The sequence below is a fragment of the Brachycentrus maculatus genome, unplaced genomic scaffold (assembly GCF_059751285.1).
Source record: "Brachycentrus maculatus isolate JH-2025_06_01 unplaced genomic scaffold, ASM5975128v1 h1tg000002l, whole genome shotgun sequence".
Classification (NCBI taxonomy): Eukaryota; Metazoa; Arthropoda; class Insecta; order Trichoptera; family Brachycentridae; genus Brachycentrus; species Brachycentrus maculatus.
Window position 1 is genome coordinate 368408 of NW_028280757.1, and position 22596 is coordinate 391003.

The window sequence follows — 22596 nt, forward strand, 5'->3', positions numbered from 1 at the left end:
TCAAGGTCAAATACCGGAAACGTTGGGAGAGGTCATGATCGATACGCGTGTTTAATAGTACATTTTTAACTATTTGCCGGCAACATGTACCTGACACACACGTGGAGAACGGCCCGGTTATCGCATGATACAGCCGGCGGGCCAGTTTCGCAAGGTTCAAAGAAATTGAGATCGGATCGCGCAATTAGAGTGGCGGCGTTTGGGCGAATTCTCGATGAATCAGCTGTCATGCTGATGCCACGCGCATCCAAGCCGCGCACAGCCTCCTGATTGGTCGAGTTCACGTGGTCTGACATCGCACCATGGTAACCGCAAGCGCATGCCCCCTCTGTTGAACGTCAAATTCGTACTATCGCGAAATCCGGAACAATTTTACCGTAGATTCCGGACGATTTTCCATCAGTGGCTTTTCGCCGGCCGTGAAGAAAGGTTATATTCCAAGTCGCTAACTCGCGGAAAACTGATTAGTGTTAGCATTTTACTTACTATCCGTTTCGCGCGTCTTCGGACGCCTGTGAAAGACACATCTTTTCAGTGTTTCTAATTAGTGATTTTTATTTTTTGTAAGTTATTTTATTATTTATTTTTATTTTATCCTTACTCATCCCTTTTTTAATTCATTCTTCTCAGGGATTGACGGTTTTCGCGTTTGCGGTATGTATAAAATAATATAAATGTGCTTTTTTTCTAACGTCGCCACTTTCCTCTATAGCCATTTTAGCACGCCTCGTTTTGATTTCGCATTCTCTTTGCCGGCATTAGATATTTTGGTCATGGTTTCCAGCAACCGACTTAACGGTTAAATCATTTTGATGTTATTCCGTTACTTGATTGAGCTGATTGATAGTGAATTGCGAATAACTTGCAAGTTACCGAACCACACAGATCCTTTTTTCTATGCATCTTAGTAACTAGTAATTAGTAATTTAACCTAGTTTTAGAAAGAAAAAAAATGCCATTAGTGTCATGTATATTAAATTAATTTTTTTAAACTTTATGTAGCCAATATTCTAATATAATAACTAAATTAATAGCATTTACACTGTTTTTGCAAGGGAATTTTTTACGTATTCATAAATATCCTCTTTTTTAAATTCTAATATAATAAATAAACGGTTTGTAAATATTGTGATTTACAAATAAACCATTCAATATATCGATGTTACTTTTTTTTAAATTGATGATAAAATTTTTAATTCGGTTAATTTTTGTTACATTTATTTCCTAAGGGTTTCTCAATTTTTTTAAATTTAAAATAGATAAAAGCCGCCTAGCAAATTATCAACATTTTTATTTTTTTATTATAAAATACGTTTAATACATTAGTAACATTTATAATTTTCCCAGTATAATATTTAATATTTTAAAGAGTAATAATGACAAAATGGATTTTGAACATTTGTATATAGCTAGACATGGTAAAAAACCGTGTTTTACATTGATGCATATAAATATAAAAATAAAATTATAAAATTAGAATATTATAAAAAAATCTTATAAGCAGTCGGCAAAAAAGAAAACAAATACAATTATTATGGAAATCTGTTTTTCAAAGTATAAAAATAGGATAGGTACTAAAAGGGCCAAAAATTCATATATTTTCGTATTTAATCAGTAATGATAATTACGTATTTAATTTCGTATTTAATGCACGATAATTTCCATGGTTATACTGTTATGAATTTTCTGCTTTTGTCATATTTATATGTACTTTTTTTGTAAAATGCCTTAAGGAGGTTGATATATCGTTCACTCCTTTCAAGAACGTCACAAATAAAAAAACTTGATTTTTCAAGAGAACGTTTTTAAAGTTTAAAAATATAATACAATTTATTAAAAATAAATATCAAGCCACTTATTGAACTTTTTACTGTGCCACAGATTTTTTTAGATTAAACCTGAAAGTTTGTTCTCCATTTGAAAAAACTAGTTTATTTAAAAAAAATATTAAACAATACCTTTTCATCAAAATGCAAAAACAAAACATTCTACCCTGTAGCGGGTAAATATTATGTTAAAAAGATGCCTCTTTTGCTGGGATATAGTACATTTTCTGAACTGAACTGAATATTGACGTTTTTTGATATATGACGTTGTTGAAAGGAGTGAGCGATATGTACACTGATACTTTATCATTTGTAAATAAATACGTACATAGATACGGTTATCATCGTATTTCCTAATAAATTACCGCTGCTCATAAGTGTAAAAAAAACAAAAGGGGACGCAGCCGCTTTCGTTAATCAAAACGAGATTTTCAGTGAAAATTCATATCAGTGCAATATTCATGAAAAGTCTAGTTCACTTGCCTTTCTATTGAAGGATTCAAAATTTAGGTAACTTGACGCAAGACTAGACCTTTTTCTTTAAAAAAAGAGAGAAATATTTGTGTTTTTATTATTTATACAAATATTTAAATTTCATGCTATTTCTGTGAGCCTAAGCGGCTCATTATTAGAAATAGGCATCAAATTGTGGTAGAGTGGGTTCGAACCGGGAAAATCTGACTCAAGATCCCGCGACACTAACCACGGGACCACAACCCGACACGACTTAATTTCATCAAAGTTAACCGTCAAAATGTAAGGTACGTTCGCGGATTTATTCTCTAACCGTTATCCGCACCCAACGGTACATAGGGCACTGCATCGTATAGAAGCAGTGTTGTCTTGATCGTTAAATATACGAAGGAAAGGTGATCAGCCTTCCGCTTATGGCACCAGTCCAGGGTTTTATGAAAAATCAGTAATATTTATTTTGACCCTCTTGGGTATTGAACTCGGGATCTCCAGCGCGGTGGTCTAACGCGCTGACCACTACACTATGGAGGCGGACGAAAGCGGCTTTATAGCTCTATTATTCACCCCTTTACGTTCATATAGTAGATTATCGATTAGCGTAGTACGACTGGGAACGCGTGTTTTATGACTAAGAACGTATGCACACGTGTGAAGCTCGCGGGATGTTTAGAATGCAAGTGAATTTTCCAAACCTTTTGGCTTATTTTGACTTTTATGGCGTGATAATATTGTATAGTCGAATGATGAAATAAGGAAAGAATTCAAGGCTGAGATAAGCATTATCGATAAAATTAAGCAAGGTGTGTTGAGATGGTTTTGACATGTGGAACGTACGAGTGAGGAAAGAACGGTTAAACAAATTTATTATGCGAATGTAGATAAGAAGCAGAGGAATACTTGGCACAATCGAGTATGTCAAATACTTGAAAGCGGCTGGGTCAGGAGTCGTAATAATCGTCGGGTATGTATGAGAAGATGCATGAATGTGGAAGAAGCGAAAAATGTGCAAAGACAGAGTGGTGTGGCGTTCGATTCTCTCTGCCTACCCCTGCGGGGAAGCAGCGTGATGGTTAGTTAGTTTATAATATTGTATAAGTGAAGGCTCCCGGTAGGATTCGCATTTGTACGTTGAAAAAGATTGCGAAAATTTGACTCTAATTAACTTGACTCTAATCGAAATGTTGACTTGAACCACTTTTCTTGAGCGTCCGTGCTATCTATAATGGATGATGACCGTTACGTATTTCTACTTTCTTTCAGGGCGTGGTTTCCCACGAAAAAACAAATAATAGCGTTCTATTTTTAAATATTTCTAGGTGGGTCGAATTTCGCGGTGATAAAGGGGGATTTTAAACATGGAACGCATTTAGGGTTTTCTACTATACGCGCGCTTTTATACCACGCTTTTAACCTTCAATTAGTGGCTGCATTAATTAAGCGCGGAAACCGTGGGTGAATTAAACCCTCTCCCACATTGAACCTTCATATGAGGTCTTAAAAATGGCGAAGTGCCACCAAATCGTAAAAAAAATTACATACTTATCTTCCAATTTTGTTTACAGTGAATTACTTTCAGACTTGTTTGACCACTCAAACTAGTTCTACAAAAAATAGCTGAAGGAGGAAAATCCGTCACATTAATTTTATTTACTTTATTCCATTTTATTTGTTCGGGAAATTGTACAGCTTTACATTTAAAAAAAAAGTATATAGTAAAAATTAGTCACATTAACAATAATAAACATTACATTACATTAACAAAAATTGTTACATTAATAAAAATAAAGCCAATTAAACAATTCCACATTTATGTTATAATAACTATTAAAAACATTAAGAAATAAAAAAATATATAAAAAAGAGTGGTGAGGAGTGTGTGAGGAAGGGAATAAAAGGGTAAGGGTATGGAATAAAAAATAGAATAGAAAGGAAAAGGAAAGGAGAAGAATTAATGAAAGTGGTTAAAGGATTTTTTTCTACGTTATATATATATATATATATATATATATATATATATATATATATATATATATATATATATATATATATATATATATATATAAAACATAAACACATAAATATACATACACATATACAGAAAATTGTCAGAAAAAGCAACGATGCAAACGATGTAAAGGTGATCCATTGTACACAAAATGAAAATTTCTTCACGCATATAAAATCTGTTTTTTTTTCTAATATCATTTGTTTAGTAAATCTGACATCATTAAAATTCATTGCAATGTTTGTGTCATATTGTGATGAAGAAATGTATTTCATTTTACCCATACATGTAATTTATTATAATTTATTCACGTTAATATATATTTTTTAAATACATTCACATAATATGCTCCCTCAAATACATATAACCCTCATATGAGACTCTTCTAAAATTCCTAAAAAATATATACCTGAAAAAAATAATCTTTTGCTTCTGTGTAGATAGATACCTACATAAATTGAAGCACATACTTGAATTTTTTTATACATACGTTTTTTGAAAAAAAAAGTTTTACTAACTTTTTAATTTGACAACGTGTGTTAGTAGTAATAACTATCCCATTGGTTCTAAAACTGAAAAGTGGTGTTTTTTATGTGATTAATAAAATTATACAATTCTCAACGCGTAAGTAGTTGATTTGTATACATCTGTCTTATTTACATATAAATATACGCAAGTTTTGTAATATATCTACTTTTTTTACGTCTCAGATCAACATAATTATGGAATTTGACTCCTCCAAAATCAGGTATGTAGGTCCGGTTTTTTAAACAGATTTTCGCGGCTAACTGGTTTTGTTTTGTTTTGTTTTTGCTGTAGAATATTTTTAAGTGATTTTTTAAAATTCATTACTAGAGATGAATCTTGAATCCGCTTCCTATCCGGTATTTAGGCCTATTTTAAATATCCGGTATCCTCCCAGATACTGGCTACTTACATAATATTTAATTAAGCAGCAAAAATGTCGTTTGAACCGCGAATATTTTTATTTTAAAAATAAGTTTCTGTTGTTCATTTGTTGTTAATTATATTTATAGTGATTTTAAAACAAAGTTACATTTTAATTATAAAATGGAAAATCACAAAGTTATTGCTTCAAATTTTTTATTTTAATTTTTTATTCATTTAATATATTTACATTTTTATTTATAACATAATAACATTTGAATCATTTATACATATGGAGAACTTTTATATTTCGATTCGCTGTGCCTCTCCATAAAAGAGTCTGTGCTCTTGTGCTTGGAAAGGGACTTACACTCGTGGTTTAATGTTATATAATAAAAGATATAATAGTTTTTTTATATATTTTTTTAAAGATTCAAATGTATAGACCTTTAATTTTTTTCTTAAGGATTTTTATATCATCTATTTTTTTTATTTCTTTAGGGAGTTTATTGAAATGTTTGATTGCCAAATATTTGAAGTTTTGCTGAAATTGCTTGGTGTTGCATTTTAAATATAAATGCAAATATAAATGATAATTTTTGCATTTGTTTGCAATAAACCAAAGAATAGCCTCTGTGGTCCACACGCTGGTATGAGAAGATTTCTCGCGTCATTTTATACGTAACGTTTCATTATCGTCATTCCGACTTACGTCACGGTAATGTTATTGCATTTTCAATGTCCTGAGAAAACCGTGTCTCGATGTTTATTGCGAAAAGAAAAGGTCATAGTAGTTTTTCAATAGTTAAAGGTACTGAATACCAGGAATTTCAAGATACGTCGTTGTTTTCCACAGCGCGCCTTGCGGCGCTTGCATGATTCAAGGGCTTATGTTTGCAAATCCGTATTGTAAATACCTAATGACCCCTATTCATCCATGTAACAATAGACGATCCTATGCTAAATAGGCCACTCTGTGAAATGGATATGCACTAGTTATCGGCATGCGAAAATCTATGATGCTTCTAACGTAACGTACTTGATCATTATAATAGAAAATAGAACTGCGTATCTGTGGCACTATATTATAAAATACCGCCGGATAAGATTTAAAAAAATATATTGGTACCAATATAAAAAAAAACCATCAAATTAAACAGGGTATACAAATTTTTGTCATCTCAACATATCGCTCACTCATTTCAACAACGTCATATATCAAAGAGCTTGATTTTTCAGGAGATCGTTTTTAATGGTTAAGAATATAATAAAATGTATTAAAAATATATATCAAGCCACTCATTGAACTTTTACTGTGTAACAGATCTTTTTAGGTAAAACCTGGAGGTTTTTTTTATCCATTTGAAAAATATTTAGTACATTTAAAAAATTCATTAAACAATACTTTTTCTTCAAAATGCAAAAATAAGACTTGCTGCCCTATAGCGGGTAAATATTAAATTTAAAATATGTCGTTTTTGCTGGGATATAGTACATTTTTTGGGCATTCTGAAAACATGCACAACTAAAAATTATCGATTTTTGATATATGACGTTGTTGAAAGGAGTGAGAGATATATGATGAAGAATATGGAAGTCTGAGTATTTACATGGTTTATGACTTATCATAGGCTGGTTAAGTGATGTCTTTACACACGTGCAACATTCACCATTCTACCTATGATTGACAAACACAGTACTCAATTTTTCGGAACTCCTAGATATAATACATGATCAATCTTATGACACAGTACATACGAGTTCACTATAGCCCTCTACGTCAGATCGAGAAAGCTTTTTATTTAGCAGAGACCCTTTTATACAAGCCAAAACTGTAATTTTTGCAGTACAGATAAGGTAAGTGTCTATAATACTGACCTAGTTTTTGTCTTAAGCCGGTCCATATTTTTAAAATATTTATTTAATATTAAAACGGCTTGATAATTTTTTAAATTTATTTTTATTTTTTAATGGGATAGTTTTATCCTTACAAAGTTAAAAAAATAATAGTCAAAAGTCAAGTGCATATATTAAAATCCACGCAATAAACAGTTAAAGGCTTTGTATTCAATACTGACCTATTCGAAATGGATTATTTCATAATACTGACCGCTGTTGCCCCTATTACTGACTATGAGTGAAAAAGACAACTCAATTCATATTTTAATATATTTTACCATATGTAAACTGGAGTAAGATATAAGTATTTGTAATGGAAATAAATGTAAAAGTAAGTACTTATGTGACAATTTATTATTTATTAAAAAAAAACATATTGGTTAAACAAAATGTATTGTTAATGTATTTTTTTAAGCTCACTATAAATAAGTAATTCTGGAATGGAATAATTTCCTCTAGCATTTAGTCACACCGGTTCTGGAATTGTTTTTATGATTCCTTCTGAAGTATACTATATAGTATCCTGTTTTTCTGGCACTTCCAGTTCAGGCATACCACGACCTTGATCAAAGCGGAACCATCCTTTTTGGGATTTATTACAATTCCTAAAAAATTCCCCTTCCTACTTTACAATACAGGACTCATTTCATTTTAGTTTTTACTAGGAAGATTTTTTGAAGACCCTTGGTGATTTTCAGTTTTTTTTCTTCTTTTCTGCCACTTTATCTTCTGGCACACAGAGACTGCTTGACCTTTCCTGTCCAGAGTAAAAAAAAACAATCCGCGGGTTTCGAAGGGGGTACTGGCAATACCCCAAGTAAAATGCTAAAAATACAGGTTTTTCACAAATTCGACTTATGTCAAAATGTTTATCATGCTATTGTTATTCTATTTTTTCCATTTAAATTTGAATTTTCTGCAGTAAACAATAATTTTCAAAAAAACATAGTTGTGAAAAAGTTCTCTGCGGAAATGACATTCAATTCCGCCCAATGTTTAAGCATCACTGGACACTAGGCGCTTCGGCCGGAAACGATGCAAGCGAGAGGGGGTGAGGAGAGAAAGAGAGAGAGAGAAGCATACTACTCGGTACATACTAGCGGGTTTCTAATTTGTCGTATATTATGGTGAAAAAAAAAACAAAGAATGGTAAAAAAATCAGATAGCGAGAAACAATACAAAAATGACATTACGTTGTATGAACAGTTTGGACTTGGGTTTGGGAATATCTGTCCATCTGTAGCCTGATTTGGAAGTGAACAAATTTTCTTCATTTCTACTGTTGTCTACCATATGTACGGGCTTGACGCTGTTAGAGTCAGATTCATCAAGTTCTTGGATTATATAGTTATCTGAGTCGGCGTCGGAAGCTTAATCTTTATTTTCTAACCCTAAATGGAATTCATCATCACTTATATACATACATCAGTGTCCGTATAGCTCAGAAGTTGCTCAATCATATCATCTGTCAATTATTTTCCACTCATTGTTAGGGTAAAGTAAATATTAAAATTATGACAATTTAATTAGTGTAAAAAGGTAGATATTTATAAAATAAATATGAAAATGCAATTGCACCAAGAAATTTCAGTAGATAATTTAAATTAATAATAATTCTTATTAGAAACGAAAAAAAACACTCTGTATTTGCCAAATAACGCTCGCGTATCGAGAACACGATTCACACGCGTGCAAATTTGGGGATCTACCGCCGATGGTTAAACTGTGGAGATAGATACAGCGCTAGTAAAGAAATTGATATCCCCTTCGGAACGGGACAGTTAAACGCTGTTAGAACATTAAAGATCGTGGGATTTGGAGGTTTACAAGGAGTAACCTCATTTGGGTGTGCAACATTAGAGCATGATTGTAGTGTGCCTGATATGTATATACATATATATATATATACATATATATATATATATATATATATATATATATATATATATATATATATATATATATATACATATATATATATATATATATATATATATATATATATATATAGATATATATATATATATATATATATATATATATATATATATATATATATATATATATATATATATATATATATATATATATATATATATATATATATATATATATATATATATATATATATATATTTATATTTATATTCTACTAACCCTTATCCGCACCCGATGGTGCACTGTATCTGCACTGATGTTGTATTGACGCAGTGTTATCTCGATAGTTACTTACATGAAGGCAAGGTGATCACTCATGCGAGTATAGTGGAATCAGTTTATGTTTGATAATAAACAAAGTTTTTTTTGTTGATATTATGTTAAAAAAGAAAAAATAAATTGTATTTTAACATAAGAAAAATCACAAAAAGATAGCTCAGAACAAAACTCCTTTTCTGAAATAGTATGTGTTTATAATACTGATCTAGATTCGTTTCTATTACTGACCGCTGAAACTATTTATTATAATTATAAAACCAAGCAAAAATATATAGGTCAGAATTAGGCCCCCATAATCCAAAAACTGTATGCTATCCAAAGCACGGAAGAAATTTACGTATTTAAGAATTTTCACAAATTTATGTAAACTTTAAAAATGCTCTCGTCTTACTCATTACTGACCTATAGGTCAGTAAAGGAAACTAATGAAATTTCGGGTGAATGTAATACTGACAACTTTTATTTTATAAATGTATTGTATTAATCATATGGTTATTTCACAAATACTTTGTTTTTTGTAAATTCAATACACTAAACTAACTAACACATATAAAATATTAGTAAATATCAATCATATAAAAATAATACACCTTTAAAATAAAACTTGAAAGATTAGGCTTGTCTGTTAAGGATTTTCCGTGTGCGCGCGCTACTTGCCAGATGTCCAAACTATAACTGATATTTCAAATATGAAAAATCAAAATATTGACTGTAAAACATTGTCATCACATAACACAAGCATGGCTGCAGTGTTGGTAATATTAAAAATTAGTAATAATTGAACCAGTGTCTTATTATCTGTTGTTTCTTTGAAATAGGTCAGCAATAGGGGCTAGGTCAGTTTTATAGACACTTACCTTATATATATATATCTTAAGTGCCAATAACTGGCTGAACAGTATTTTTTCCAATTTAATTATAATCTAAAAATGTTGAGTAAACATTTCAGATTATAACATAATTTGAAACAAACTGAAAGTTAATTTGTGGAAACAAAAAAATATCAATGGTAAATGCTTTTGTTGAAAATAAATATTGTCTGAAATAACGTGCTTAAAATGTCAATAGCTAGATCTTTATCGTTTTGATAGTAAAATAAGTTTTCAAAATATTAAAATTTAATGAAACCTTAAAATTAGTGCACTGAAAATAATAATAAAAAATAGTACAATATCGAGAATTCTTCTAATATTATAATTATCTTCTTTTTCTTCTCTGGTCTTCTGTCCTCCACTGCTGGATATAGGCCTCTTCCTTCCATTCCCTTAGGTTGGGTGCTATTTGCAGCCAGTTTCTACCCCCCACAGCGGCTATGTCGCCGGACCATCTTTTTTGAGGTCTTCCGACACCACTTTTATTCTCCCAAGGTCTCCATCTCAACATTTCAGGGGTCCATCTCGTGGGATTCTGCCCTCGATATTAAACTTTAAGACCACAACAAATAATTAAAAAAAAAATTGGGTAGTGCAAATATTAATAAAATTGGATAACTCTATTGATTGCATTCTCAGGTAATATCATGATATTTTTTTATTGTTTGGGGCTACCGACTCATAAACACGCAATTCCACGACATTTTTATTTACATAAAAAAACATTTTCCTGCTTACTGTTCCAATATAATAGGCCAATACAAATAGCCGTATATAATATTACCATGCATCTACAATATTTCACATATCGCTCACTCCTTTCAAGAACGTCATAAATAAAAAATTGACAATTTTAAGTTGTGCATGTTTTCGGAATGCCCAAAAAATGTACTATATCCCAGTAAAAGAGGCATATTTTTGACTTAATATTTACCCGCTACAGGCAGAAAGTGTTGTTTATGCATTTTGAAGAAAAGGAATTTTTTATATGTTTTTTTTTTAATTTACTAAATATTTTTCAAATGGAGAAAAAATCTTCAGGTTTTACCTAAAAAGATCTGTTGCACAGTAAAAAGTTCAATAAGTGGGTTGATATTTATTTTCAATACATTGTATTATGTTTTTAAACTTTAAAAACGTTGTCCTGAAAAATCAAGTATTTTGATTTATGACGTTCTTGAAAGGAGTGAGCGATATAAGCCTGATATCATTATGTATACGTTTTAAAATCCGGAATAAAATAATATTTATAATAGTGGAATTTAATGGCTTTATTTATTTTTTGCATTAAAAAAAATATCGATTTGATTGATACATTAACAAACTCGTACTTCGCACATACGCACGCACACACACACACACACACTCACACACACACACACACACACACACACGTACACGCACACGCGCGCGCGCGCGCGCACTCACACACACACGTACACGCACAAACGCGCGCGCGCGCACACACACACACACACACACACACACACACACACACACACACACATTTAGAGGCTTGCTGCAGGTAGTATAGTAAGGATAGGAAATGTAGACGTGAAAATGACATCGCAAATATCCAGACCAATTGATAATAAATATTGATTGAATTAATTTTGCTATTGGCGGGACTCGAACCAGCGACGATAGCTTTTCAGTCGAGTGCCTACACAACTACACCACGGTGCCAGTCATATCTTTTTGTATATATTACCTACTTTAACATTATATTTACGCCAAATATTCAATTGGAAATTTAATGCTTAGTTATGTGATTCCGATATATAAAAATGAAAATATTTATGACACACGTTTTAATAAATTCATATTGCAGTTTTGCCTATATAATAGCTTGAAATCTCAATATTAACGAAGTGGTGTTCTATTCTCTCTGCTTACCCTTGTGGAAAAGCGAAGTACTGGTTAGTATACTTGTATATTTGTTTAACATTACCCTGAACTGGTACCCGAAGCGCAGGACTGATCACCTTGCCTTGATATAACAAGCTGTCTAATTGACATTGCATTGATTTGATGCAGTGCCCTATGCACCTTTGGGTGCGCATAAGGGTCAGTACCTACTTTGATCTAAGATTCACTATTGACAATTCATAATTTTGCATAAATTATGCAATTATGTACCTACTCAGGTACATAAAAAAAAGTTAGATCATACGAGGGTGAGAAAAAACTAACCTTTGATATTTTTCAGTATTTACCGTACATAACTGTTTAAATTGTTATTTTTTAATATTTAACATAATCTACATAAATACGGATTTTTTGCCGTATATTTTTTGTCAATTATTTTAATCAAAACCCAATATTCTTAATTATAATTTACGCTAATCGAAAAATGAGACTTTACTACGTTTATTGACTCATTAATCAAATTAACAAACGTACCAATTTGTTCCCATTGTATGCAAAATAACTTTAAAAAAACTAAAGTGATTTGCATATGTACCTACGTATTACATTTTGCTCACTCAAGAACGTCATAAATCAAAAAACTTGATTTTTCAGGAGAACGTTTTTAAAGTTTAAAAATATAATACAATGTATTAAAAATAAATATCAAGCCATTTATTGAACTTTTTACTATACAACAGATCTTTTTAGGTAAAACCTGAAGATTTTTTATACATTCGAAAAATAATTAGTATATTTAAAAAAAAAATTAACAATAATTTTTCTTCAAAATGCAAAAACAACACTTTTTGCCCTGTAGCGGGTAAATATTAAGTTAAAAATATGCCCTTTTCCTAGGATATAGTACATTTTCTGGGCATTCCGAAAACATGCGCAACTGAAAACTGACGATTTTTGATTTATGACGTTCTTGAAAGGAGTGAGCGATATGTATGTACATATGGACATACACGTGTATATCGACGTGCCCTACGTAAAGTGCTCTAACTACATTTTTGTCAATTTTGAGATATTTGGTGTACGTTATCAACTGACTGTTATCTACAAATATAAACAAATAAAAAAAATTACGCCTAGTTTTCAGGCGTATAAGACGCCATCTACATCGAATTTTCGAAATGAACTGAACCTCTAAAACGTTAACTATTTAATTTTGAAAAAGCATTAAGTTTTTAAACGATTTAATACATTATTTTATCGTGTTTTTAAATGTATAAAACTAGTTTAGAATTTCAGATAAAACCGATAGTTAATAAAAAAAATACGTTGAAAAATCTTCTAAGCTCTCTTTTTAACAATAAAATACAACTGAGTAGACTCAAAAAAATTGTGTTTGATTTAATAATAACTATATAAAAAATATATATATTATTTTTTGACATCTCATCAAAGATGAAGAAGAATATGGAAGTCTGGCCATTTACGGGGCTGACGACCGTCATAGGCTGATTTAAGTGATCACTTAACACACGTGTAACATTCACCAATTCTACCCATTATTGACAACCACAGTACTCAAATTCACTACTAATCAAAATAATATAAAAATACTCCTATAATTGGAGATAATCCAGATTTGTGAAGTATTTGGACACTCTCAAAATGTTGTAAATAACTATATAAATTTATTAGTATTTATTTATGCCTTTCTCCTTTGTTTATCAAAACTGTTTAATTTTTTTTTTGTTTTCTCCTCCTGGGTCCATAATATACACGAGTGGACAGGAGTTCAGAGCGTCGAGGAGGTGTTTCGGACTGCCCAAAATAGGGACACTTTCCCACAAGTAATTGTCGACGTCAGGAAGACCCGACACGACACGTAAAGAAGAAGAAAATAATATCACCGTAGCGCGCGGAAGTTTTTGGCATCGTAAGGGAAGGGTTAAACCCGCCCACTCGCTTATGAGTATTTCAATATTTTAGAATTAGCACATGTTAAACCCTGACGATGACAAGGTTCTTGTAAAACTGGTTGGAGAAAAAGTGTACCAATAAAAAAGTGTTAAAAACAAAGTTTTATAAAATAAATCAACTTTGTTTTCACCACTTTTTTTACAAATTTATTAATGATTTAATGTATTAATTTTTATTTATTTATTTTATAAAGTTTATAAAATGTGCTGCAAAGTATCTGCGAAACACATTCAAGAAGAAAATAATAAGTTAAAAAATAAATAAATATGGAACATTAAATTTTTTGGTTAAAACGGTAAATCTGTCATCTGTTTCAATATTTTCACCAATTGAGTCTGCTTTGTGTAAATATTGTTTTTTTACACCTCGTATGATTTTTAATATTTTTTCCGCATTAGCCGTACGAGGAAAATATCATTATCTCCATTTTTCTGTTAAAAACGACAAATTAACACGTTTCGAGCTTCGATTCCAATCGAAAAACAACGTATTGGGTACATAGTGTAGATCACTTCTGGACTTATTGAAACGAGAAGTTTATGTTAGCCAAAATAATGTTGTGTTTTTATTTGATTATTTATTATTTCTTCTTCTTTTAATGGTCAACCGCATCAGTGGTCCATAGGGCCCTGCATCGTATCGACGCAATGTTTTCTTGATCGTTAATTGCATGAAGGCAATGTGATCAGCCCTGCGCTTATACAAGTCAAGGTGATATTAAATAATTATAAGAGTGAAAATAAGTTATATTTATTTCGACCTTCCTGGGAATTGAACCTGGGACCTCTAACACGGTAGCCAAATTCGCTTATCGACATATTTGAATATATCGATTTATAAATACATATATACATACAAGTATTTTATTTATTGATTCGGCATTAACTTTGTGGAATGACATGATTATTTTATTAAAATTAAACACTTGAATAATCCACTTTATCGAGTTTTATTTTTATTTACGACTAGTTTCGAAAACAATTGTCGTTTTCGAAACTAGTCGTAAATAAAAATAAAGTGGATTATTCAAGTGTTTAATTTTAATAAAACATACAAGTATTCATATTTTGTATTTTAAAAGCTTTGTGGTATGGTAATATAACAATCTCCTTTTCACTCATCGTTAATTTTGTGTAATACTACTTAAAAAGTCTACTTCACGACGACCGATTACGGAATTACCATTCCATCATCAGGTCAACTGTGTATTTTAAATCTAAATATCTTTTTTTATTACCATTTTTCTATAATTTTTTTTAAGTTAAATTACTGTTTATGCATATAAGGACCTATCATATGTATAACTTAACGAAATCTATCCAATTACAGTATGGAATTTTTTTTAGTTTAGAAAATCCGAATTTGAAAATCGAATGACGAATGTTAGCCAAATTGATGCTTTGGACTTGTTTCGTATACTTTAGTCTTTATTTGGGCATTTACAGAAATTACGAACAAAAGACTACCACAGAATAAAATAACAACTACTTATGTAGTTTTTCCTCATTAATTTTATTTGACCAGCAACCGGGGGGTTTGTCGTAACCGACATGATCAGTGCTGGTCATATAAAATTAATGTGGAAAATACCACTGGATATAGGCCTCTTCCCCCTCTTTCAATTTACTCCGGTTGGTTGCTGCTTGCAACCAGTTTTTACCCCTCACAGCGACAATATCGTCAGACCATCTCTTTTGGGGTCTTCCGACACTTCTTTTGCTCTCCAAAGGTCTCCATTGTAGAATGCTTGGGGTCCATCTTGTGGGGAAAAAACTACATACTTAAGTAGTTATTATTTTATTCTATAAAATGCAGTTCCACCAAGAAATGTCAGTACAAAACTTAAATTCTAATAAAAATACTGCCAAGATGTTCCCTTACCATAATTTGCTTAAATTCTGGAAGACGTCTCTTAAGTATCTTAATATTATTACGTTATAAAACATTATTATCTATTACATCATATTTTTTTGACACTCATGTAATCGGTCAAGAATGACATTTTATTTTTAACCAAACAACACGTAAAATAACAACATAAATCGCTTGGTTAGTAATTACATTTTTTATTATCATTATCTCAAGTCCAGTATATGTCAATAAAATTATATTTTGTGATTTAAAAACAACAAAAAAGTATTTTATTATCTTGAAGAATAAAACATATTTTAGTGATATTATTTTATTATTATTATTTATGGATACTTTTCGAAACACTTAAGGGGGTATTTGCAAACACAGAATTCAATCACTGGCCGACTATCGGAGAGGTTACACGCCTCTTCACGCCCGATTTTTTCATCACACGAGATATTGCATATTTTTTTGTTATTTAGAATATAAATAGAAAAAATATTTTTTTAATATGTTTTTTTAACTCCTTTCAATAACTCTTTTCTTTTCAAAACCATATAATTATTTGGTAGATTTTTTTTCTTTGCAAAAACAGTGTTTTAAGAACAAATTAATCACGTAAAATTTTACCTGGATTTAGAAGAAATTCAGTTGCGACTTAACGAATACTGGGCCAACATTTATTTTTTATTTTTTATTTTTATTTTTATTTATTTATTTATTTTTTCATAATACATAGATACATTCAAATATACATATTCATTTCATATAAACATTTATTATATGTATTACGGCTCTTTAGGCATGGCCTGTGTTGAGCCGAATACTAACATATAACATGATAATTTGACATATTTTTTAAGGTACCGTTGTATATACATATTTTTTGTTATTTAATTTAAATGATGTATTTTGGCGGTATCCAGGGAGAGAGCATAAAGTCATAGGGTCATAATAATATAAGCTTCAATTCGATTAAGAGATAAGCTTCGCTTAAGTTGCTGTCGACGTCGACCTCACGCTTATTTACGATGTCGGTCGATCGATCCATCGTTATAGGACATTCTTCAACACTTGTTCCTGCTTTATAGCTAACTTAGGGTTGCCAAAATCTTTGAAGATCACTCGGGAAATTTAAAACATACTTTGATATTAAGTCCTTTTAATTTACTAACGACTTTTTTAAAGATTTAAGTTGTCACACATGACGTTTAGATTTACGATTAATCGGTTGACATAAAATTGGTTATATTGGCAGGGACGTGCATTCCATATAGGCAGAATAGCACAGCTTATCCTAACTACCCGCTTGACATATAAAAATGCAAGCAATACCTACCCTACCTCACTAAGTAGTACCTAGCTTACCTTACTAACTTCCTCTGCTGCCTACCCGAGTAAGTAGTACCAGCTTACCTTACTACCTACCTCTACTGCCTAGCCTAATTAATTATCTGTGCACGCCACTGCATATTGGCTGTATCAACTGTTATTTCATACTATTTTTGCATTAACTGAGTGGTAGGAGAATAGAACCATTAATTTTCTAGTATCCCCGGTCAGAGTGCATAAATGGCTATTTCTGCGAATAAAATACCTATACCAATCACGCAAAAACACTTGACCATTGGCACTTAACATCGTCTGCAAATACTTGTTTTGTATTTATACATAATACCTCTTTTGTCAACATTTGAATGACCGGTCCGTATAACGTTGCAAACGCCATTTAGTCTGTTTTAAATGACGAAATGAAAAAATAAATATAACTAAAAAATAAATACCGGCTCTCCATCCTGATGTGCGATTTTATTATGCGACGGGATTTTTAAGATGCAATTCGGTATTACCTAAAATTAATAGAAACCTGATCACCTTTAGTGGTGTTTTTTTTCACTCTTAGCCTGTTTACACACGCAAGTTTTTCGCCGGCGTTTTCTTACTTCAGTATTCCGAATGTGCCAAACAAAAACCACGCACTAAGCACGTGTTTTTTCCGACCGTAAAATATTCCAAATTTGAAATTTTTTATTCGTTTTGAATTCCGAAACATTTACTGGTGTGTGATTCCCTATTAGCCTGTTTGCATACGCAAATTTTTCGCCGGCGTTTTCTTCTTTCGATATTCCGAATGTGCCAAATAAAAACCACACACCAAGCGCGTGGTTTTTCCGACCGTAAATATTCCAATTTTTTTATTCGTTTGGAATTCCGAATGGGGAAAAACGCCGGCGTAAAATTAGCATGTGCTAACTGCGAAGGGCCCCGTTCATTTCGCGGGCAATTCGAAAATGAATACTTCCTCGCTTACAGCGTTGTTCGAGTGGCGTGTACGTTTATTAGTTTTAGTCGGCGAGTTTCTGCGAAGCCCTACACATAAGTGGATGCTTTGTACATTAAATGTAACTATGTATATATAGCTGGAAGTTGGCCTGATCACACAAAAGACGCAATTCATCTAGGAAGTGGCAAATTACACCAATCATCCGTCGTAATACCTACGTAATTTTATTTATTTTTATTCGTGTGTGAGCACAGAGCGCTCAAATATTGGCTTCTCAATACTTACACTTTATGTAGATACATATACACACACATACCAACTGCCATTTCAGCAAAACTATCGACTCTTATACGAGACTACTGGTCCGTGTAAGATCGATAGTTTTGCTGAAATTTTATTGATTCCAGACATAACGCTCACTCCTTTCAAGAACGTCATAAATCAAAAAACTTGATTTTTCAGGAGAACGTTTTTAAAGATTAAAAATATAACACAATGTTTTAAAAATAAATATCAAGCCACTTATTGAACTTTTTACTGTGCAACAGATCTTTTTAGGTAAAACTTGAAGGTTTTTTCTCCATTTGAAAAATATTTAGTATATTTAAAAAAAAAAATTAAACAATGGCTTTTCTTCAAAATGCAAAAACAACACTTTCTGCCCTGTAGCGGGTAAATATTAAGTTTAAAATATGCCTCTTTTGCTAGGATATAGTACATTTTCTGGGCATTCTGAAAACATGCACAACTGAAAATTGACAAATTTTGATTTATGACGTTCTTGAAAGGAGTGAGCGATAAGAAAGATTTTTTTTAAAAATATTTATGTTTACTGTTTACGGTTCTGTACTTCAAACGTACAAAAAAATTTTTAAATGAAATAATTTTTCGGCCAGTGAGATTTTCGTATTGAAACTGCAGAATGCTGAATAGTTAGTGTACGGATATCTATCTGGCTTAAATGCAATGCACGCAGAAGATGAATTATTTAATGTGAAATGAACAAACATTCGTTTGAAAATGCCATAACTAGGCGAAACAATTGTCACAAAATGTATTTTTTTAAACAATGAAATACAACTTTATTATAATTTCATTTAACAATTACTACGTAAATTAAAATGGAGTTCTACAAATTAAATGCCTAGTCTATAAATAATTATTTAACACCCTTAAATGTCAGTTAATTAACGTCAGCCTGATTTTTTCTAAACCGCGGGATTAAAAATATTGTCATATTGAAATAGCTATTTTGCAAAAAAAAAGAAAAATCGTAATTATGACATTACACGCGATTATAAACACTTCAAAATTACGAAATTAATGTGCAATTAAAGTAATAATGTCAGAAATTGCACTCCATTGTGCATTATGTCGTTCGTTCAATAAAATGAAGGTTAAAATCTGAACATTACCACACAGTTCTTCTTCTTTATCAGGTGTCTCCCCACTGCTGAATGTAGGCCTTTTCTAAATTTTTCCAGACTTCTCTCGTTTGGGCATTTTCGACCCACTTACTATGCGCGATGGAGACAATGCCATAGGCCCATCTTTTCTGGGGCCGGTCTATTACCAACATAGTAAAATGCTGTTTTGCGAATGAATGTGATAAATAAAATATTGTCTTGTTCAGGGAGAATTTTTAAAACTTATTTTGTATTTACTCTACAAAGTATGTAAGATATAAATTTTGTACTTACATTTCTTGGTGGCACTGCATTTTATATAATAAAATAACAACAACAAAAAAAAACAAAAATAACTGCATTGATGTTTATTTTGTTGCCTAGCAAAAGTGACTTAAATGGCCCTCCTGAACATTTTATGTTTTGTCAGTTGGTCACTTTCTCCTGTACGACTACGAAATACTTGTTATAGAAGTACTTGTTTTAAATTGTCGATATGTTTCCAGAAAACCTCGATCCTTGTACCGCGCGCCGGCACAATTCCCCGAAGGAGAGCGTCCAAGAACAGCAGCCGCCCGAGAACCAAGAACAGAGAACAGGAGCCACCCGCCACGCACAGCAGCGCCATGCCGGGGGCCACCATGCAGAACGGGTGCTCGCACCGCGACAACGACGTGGTCATCTCGGGCCTGTCGGGCCGCCTGCCCGAGAGCGACAGCGTCGAGGAATTCAAGAAGAACCTCTTCGAGGGAGTCGATATGGTCACGGCGGACGACAGGAGATGGCCCATCGGTAATAAAAATGACTTATTTATTGATTAGGCTTTTAATTTGTGGAATTCCATTTTAATTTATGTATTAATTGTTAAATAAAACACAGATTTTTTGAGTCTACTTAGTTAGAACTTAGTAGACTCAAAAAATCAGTGCTTGATTAAACAATTAATACATAAAATAAATGTTTTGAATATTGAAAGCATTAACTTTGTGGATCATATTGATTTATTATTTTGAGAAATAAAAAGACTTTGTTTTTTTATCCACTCACATTTTTACTAACCAACTACTTTTGGCAACAACCTGTTGCCCTCTTCAGGGTTTAATTAATGACAGGGTTTAATTTAAGTCATAAAGTACACCCTGAAGAGGGCAACAAGTTGTTGCCGAAACTAGTTGGTTAATAAAAATGTGAATGGATCAAAAAACAAAGTCTTTTTATTTCTCAAAATAATACATAAAATAAAAATTACTCTTAAAATTTACAAAATATGATACTTGATATTTTGTCCGCTTCCGTAGTGTGATGGTCAGCACGCTCGGCTACTACGGTACTGGAGACCCGGGTTCGATTCCCAGGGGGGTCGAAATAATATAAAATATTTTTTTCACTCTAATATTAATTCAATACTACCCTGGACTGGTTGGTACCTGAAGCGGAAGGCTGATCACCTTTCCTTCATGTGTTAACGATCAAGACAACACTGCGTTTATATGATGCAGTGCCCTATGCACCATTGGGGTGCGGATAAGGGTTTGAAATGATACTTAACCCTCTTTAAAAAAAAAAATTATAACCCTTTGGTTACCAAGACTTTTGGGGTTATTATGGCAGAAAAACATGAATAAATCAAAAGTAAAATGTGTTTGATAATTTATAAACACTCTGCACCATGGTTTTATCTTCGGTGTGACGAAAATATCTCAAGGATTTTATTTGAATGACATACTGTCCAAAATGTGTCTGAAATTTTGTATGACATGATTCACGGATTACTTAGATTCGACGGATCCGATCCGGTATTTCTCGCTAGAGTACCGAATATATCGGATTTTGGTAACCAAAGGGTTCATATTGAGTATCATTAATGTGAATAAGTAGTATCCCCATTATACTGTATTTAGAATCTAGTAAGATTCTAAAGGGACATGAATTAAAATAAAATGTAATTTGTATGCGTTATTTTACATTTTTTCACATGATTGGCATGAAAAATCCAAAACCACTTCAATCATTAGTTGTGATGTGGTATTTTGCACCTACATTCAAACGTGTCCGCAAACAACCAGCAGGACGATTCAGAAAAAATGCATTGAAACATCGCTCACTCCTTTCAAGAACGTCATAAATCAGAATCGTCAATTTTCAGTTGTGCATTTTTCGGAATGCCCAGAAAATGTACTATATCCCAGCAAAAGCGGCACATTTTTAACTTAATATTTAACCGGTACAGGACAGAAAGTGTTGTTTTTTCATTTTGAAGAAAATGTATTGTTTAATTATTTTTTTCAATAAACTAAATATTTTTCAAATGTAGAAAAAAACTTAACAGTTAACCTAAAAAGATCTGCTGCACAGTAAAAAGTTCAGTAAGTGGCTTGATATATATTTTTAATACATTGTATTATATTTTTAAACTTTAAAAACGTTCTCCTGAAAAATCAAGTATTTGATTTATGACGTTCTTGAAAGGAGTGAGCGACATGTCCCACAAACAACCAATAGGACGCTTCAGAAAAAAAATGTATTTATATGTGTCCCACTTCCTACGCACAATTAAGAAAGAAAAATAAACATATCTTGATAACAATAAATTAAGCAAAAATAGAACTTTATTTATTTTATTATTTCAGGATTGCACGGACTTCCATCGAGGTTGGGAAAACTGAAAGACCTGGAACATTTTGATGCAACTTATTTTGGTGTCCACGCTAAGCAGGCTCATGTCATGTGCCCGCAGTTGAGAATGTTACTAGAGCTAACACACGAAGCTATTGTTGATGCAGGTAATCATAGATTCTTTTTAAATATTTTATTTTTGCTATTTATCGGTTAAATATGATTTTAATATATATTTTTTAGATTTTAATGATCTAGGTTACCATAGATTAAAGTAGAATGAATGCTGTCAAAATGTGATCTTTCAGATGAATGTGCAGCATAGCGATTCATGATAGATGTTTTCAAAGTTTTAGCGGTTTCAAACCTAGTGCCTTCTTCTTCAAGACTTCTTCCTTCTTCTTTATGTCATA

The 22596-nt window shown here is 31.8% G+C and overlaps 1 protein-coding gene across 2 annotated transcripts in view; it reads left to right on the plus strand.

Moving 5' to 3' along the window:
- The first annotated feature begins 401 nt into the window (after positions 1-401).
- The window catches only part of LOC148314040 (fatty acid synthase-like), a 48721-nt gene continuing 26526 nt past the window's right edge, over positions 402-22596 (plus strand). The window contains exons 1-3 of one of the 2 annotated variants that reach the window (XM_088256636.1): positions 402-563; positions 20074-20359; positions 22198-22350. In XM_088256636.1, the coding sequence (XP_088112762.1) occupies positions 20194-20359; positions 22198-22350 (319 nt within the window). In that variant the 5' untranslated portion in view covers positions 402-563; positions 20074-20193. Of the gene's footprint in view, positions 655-20073; positions 20360-22197; positions 22351-22596 lie in introns of both variants that reach the window. The other variant, XM_088256706.1, reaches the window with a different exon arrangement.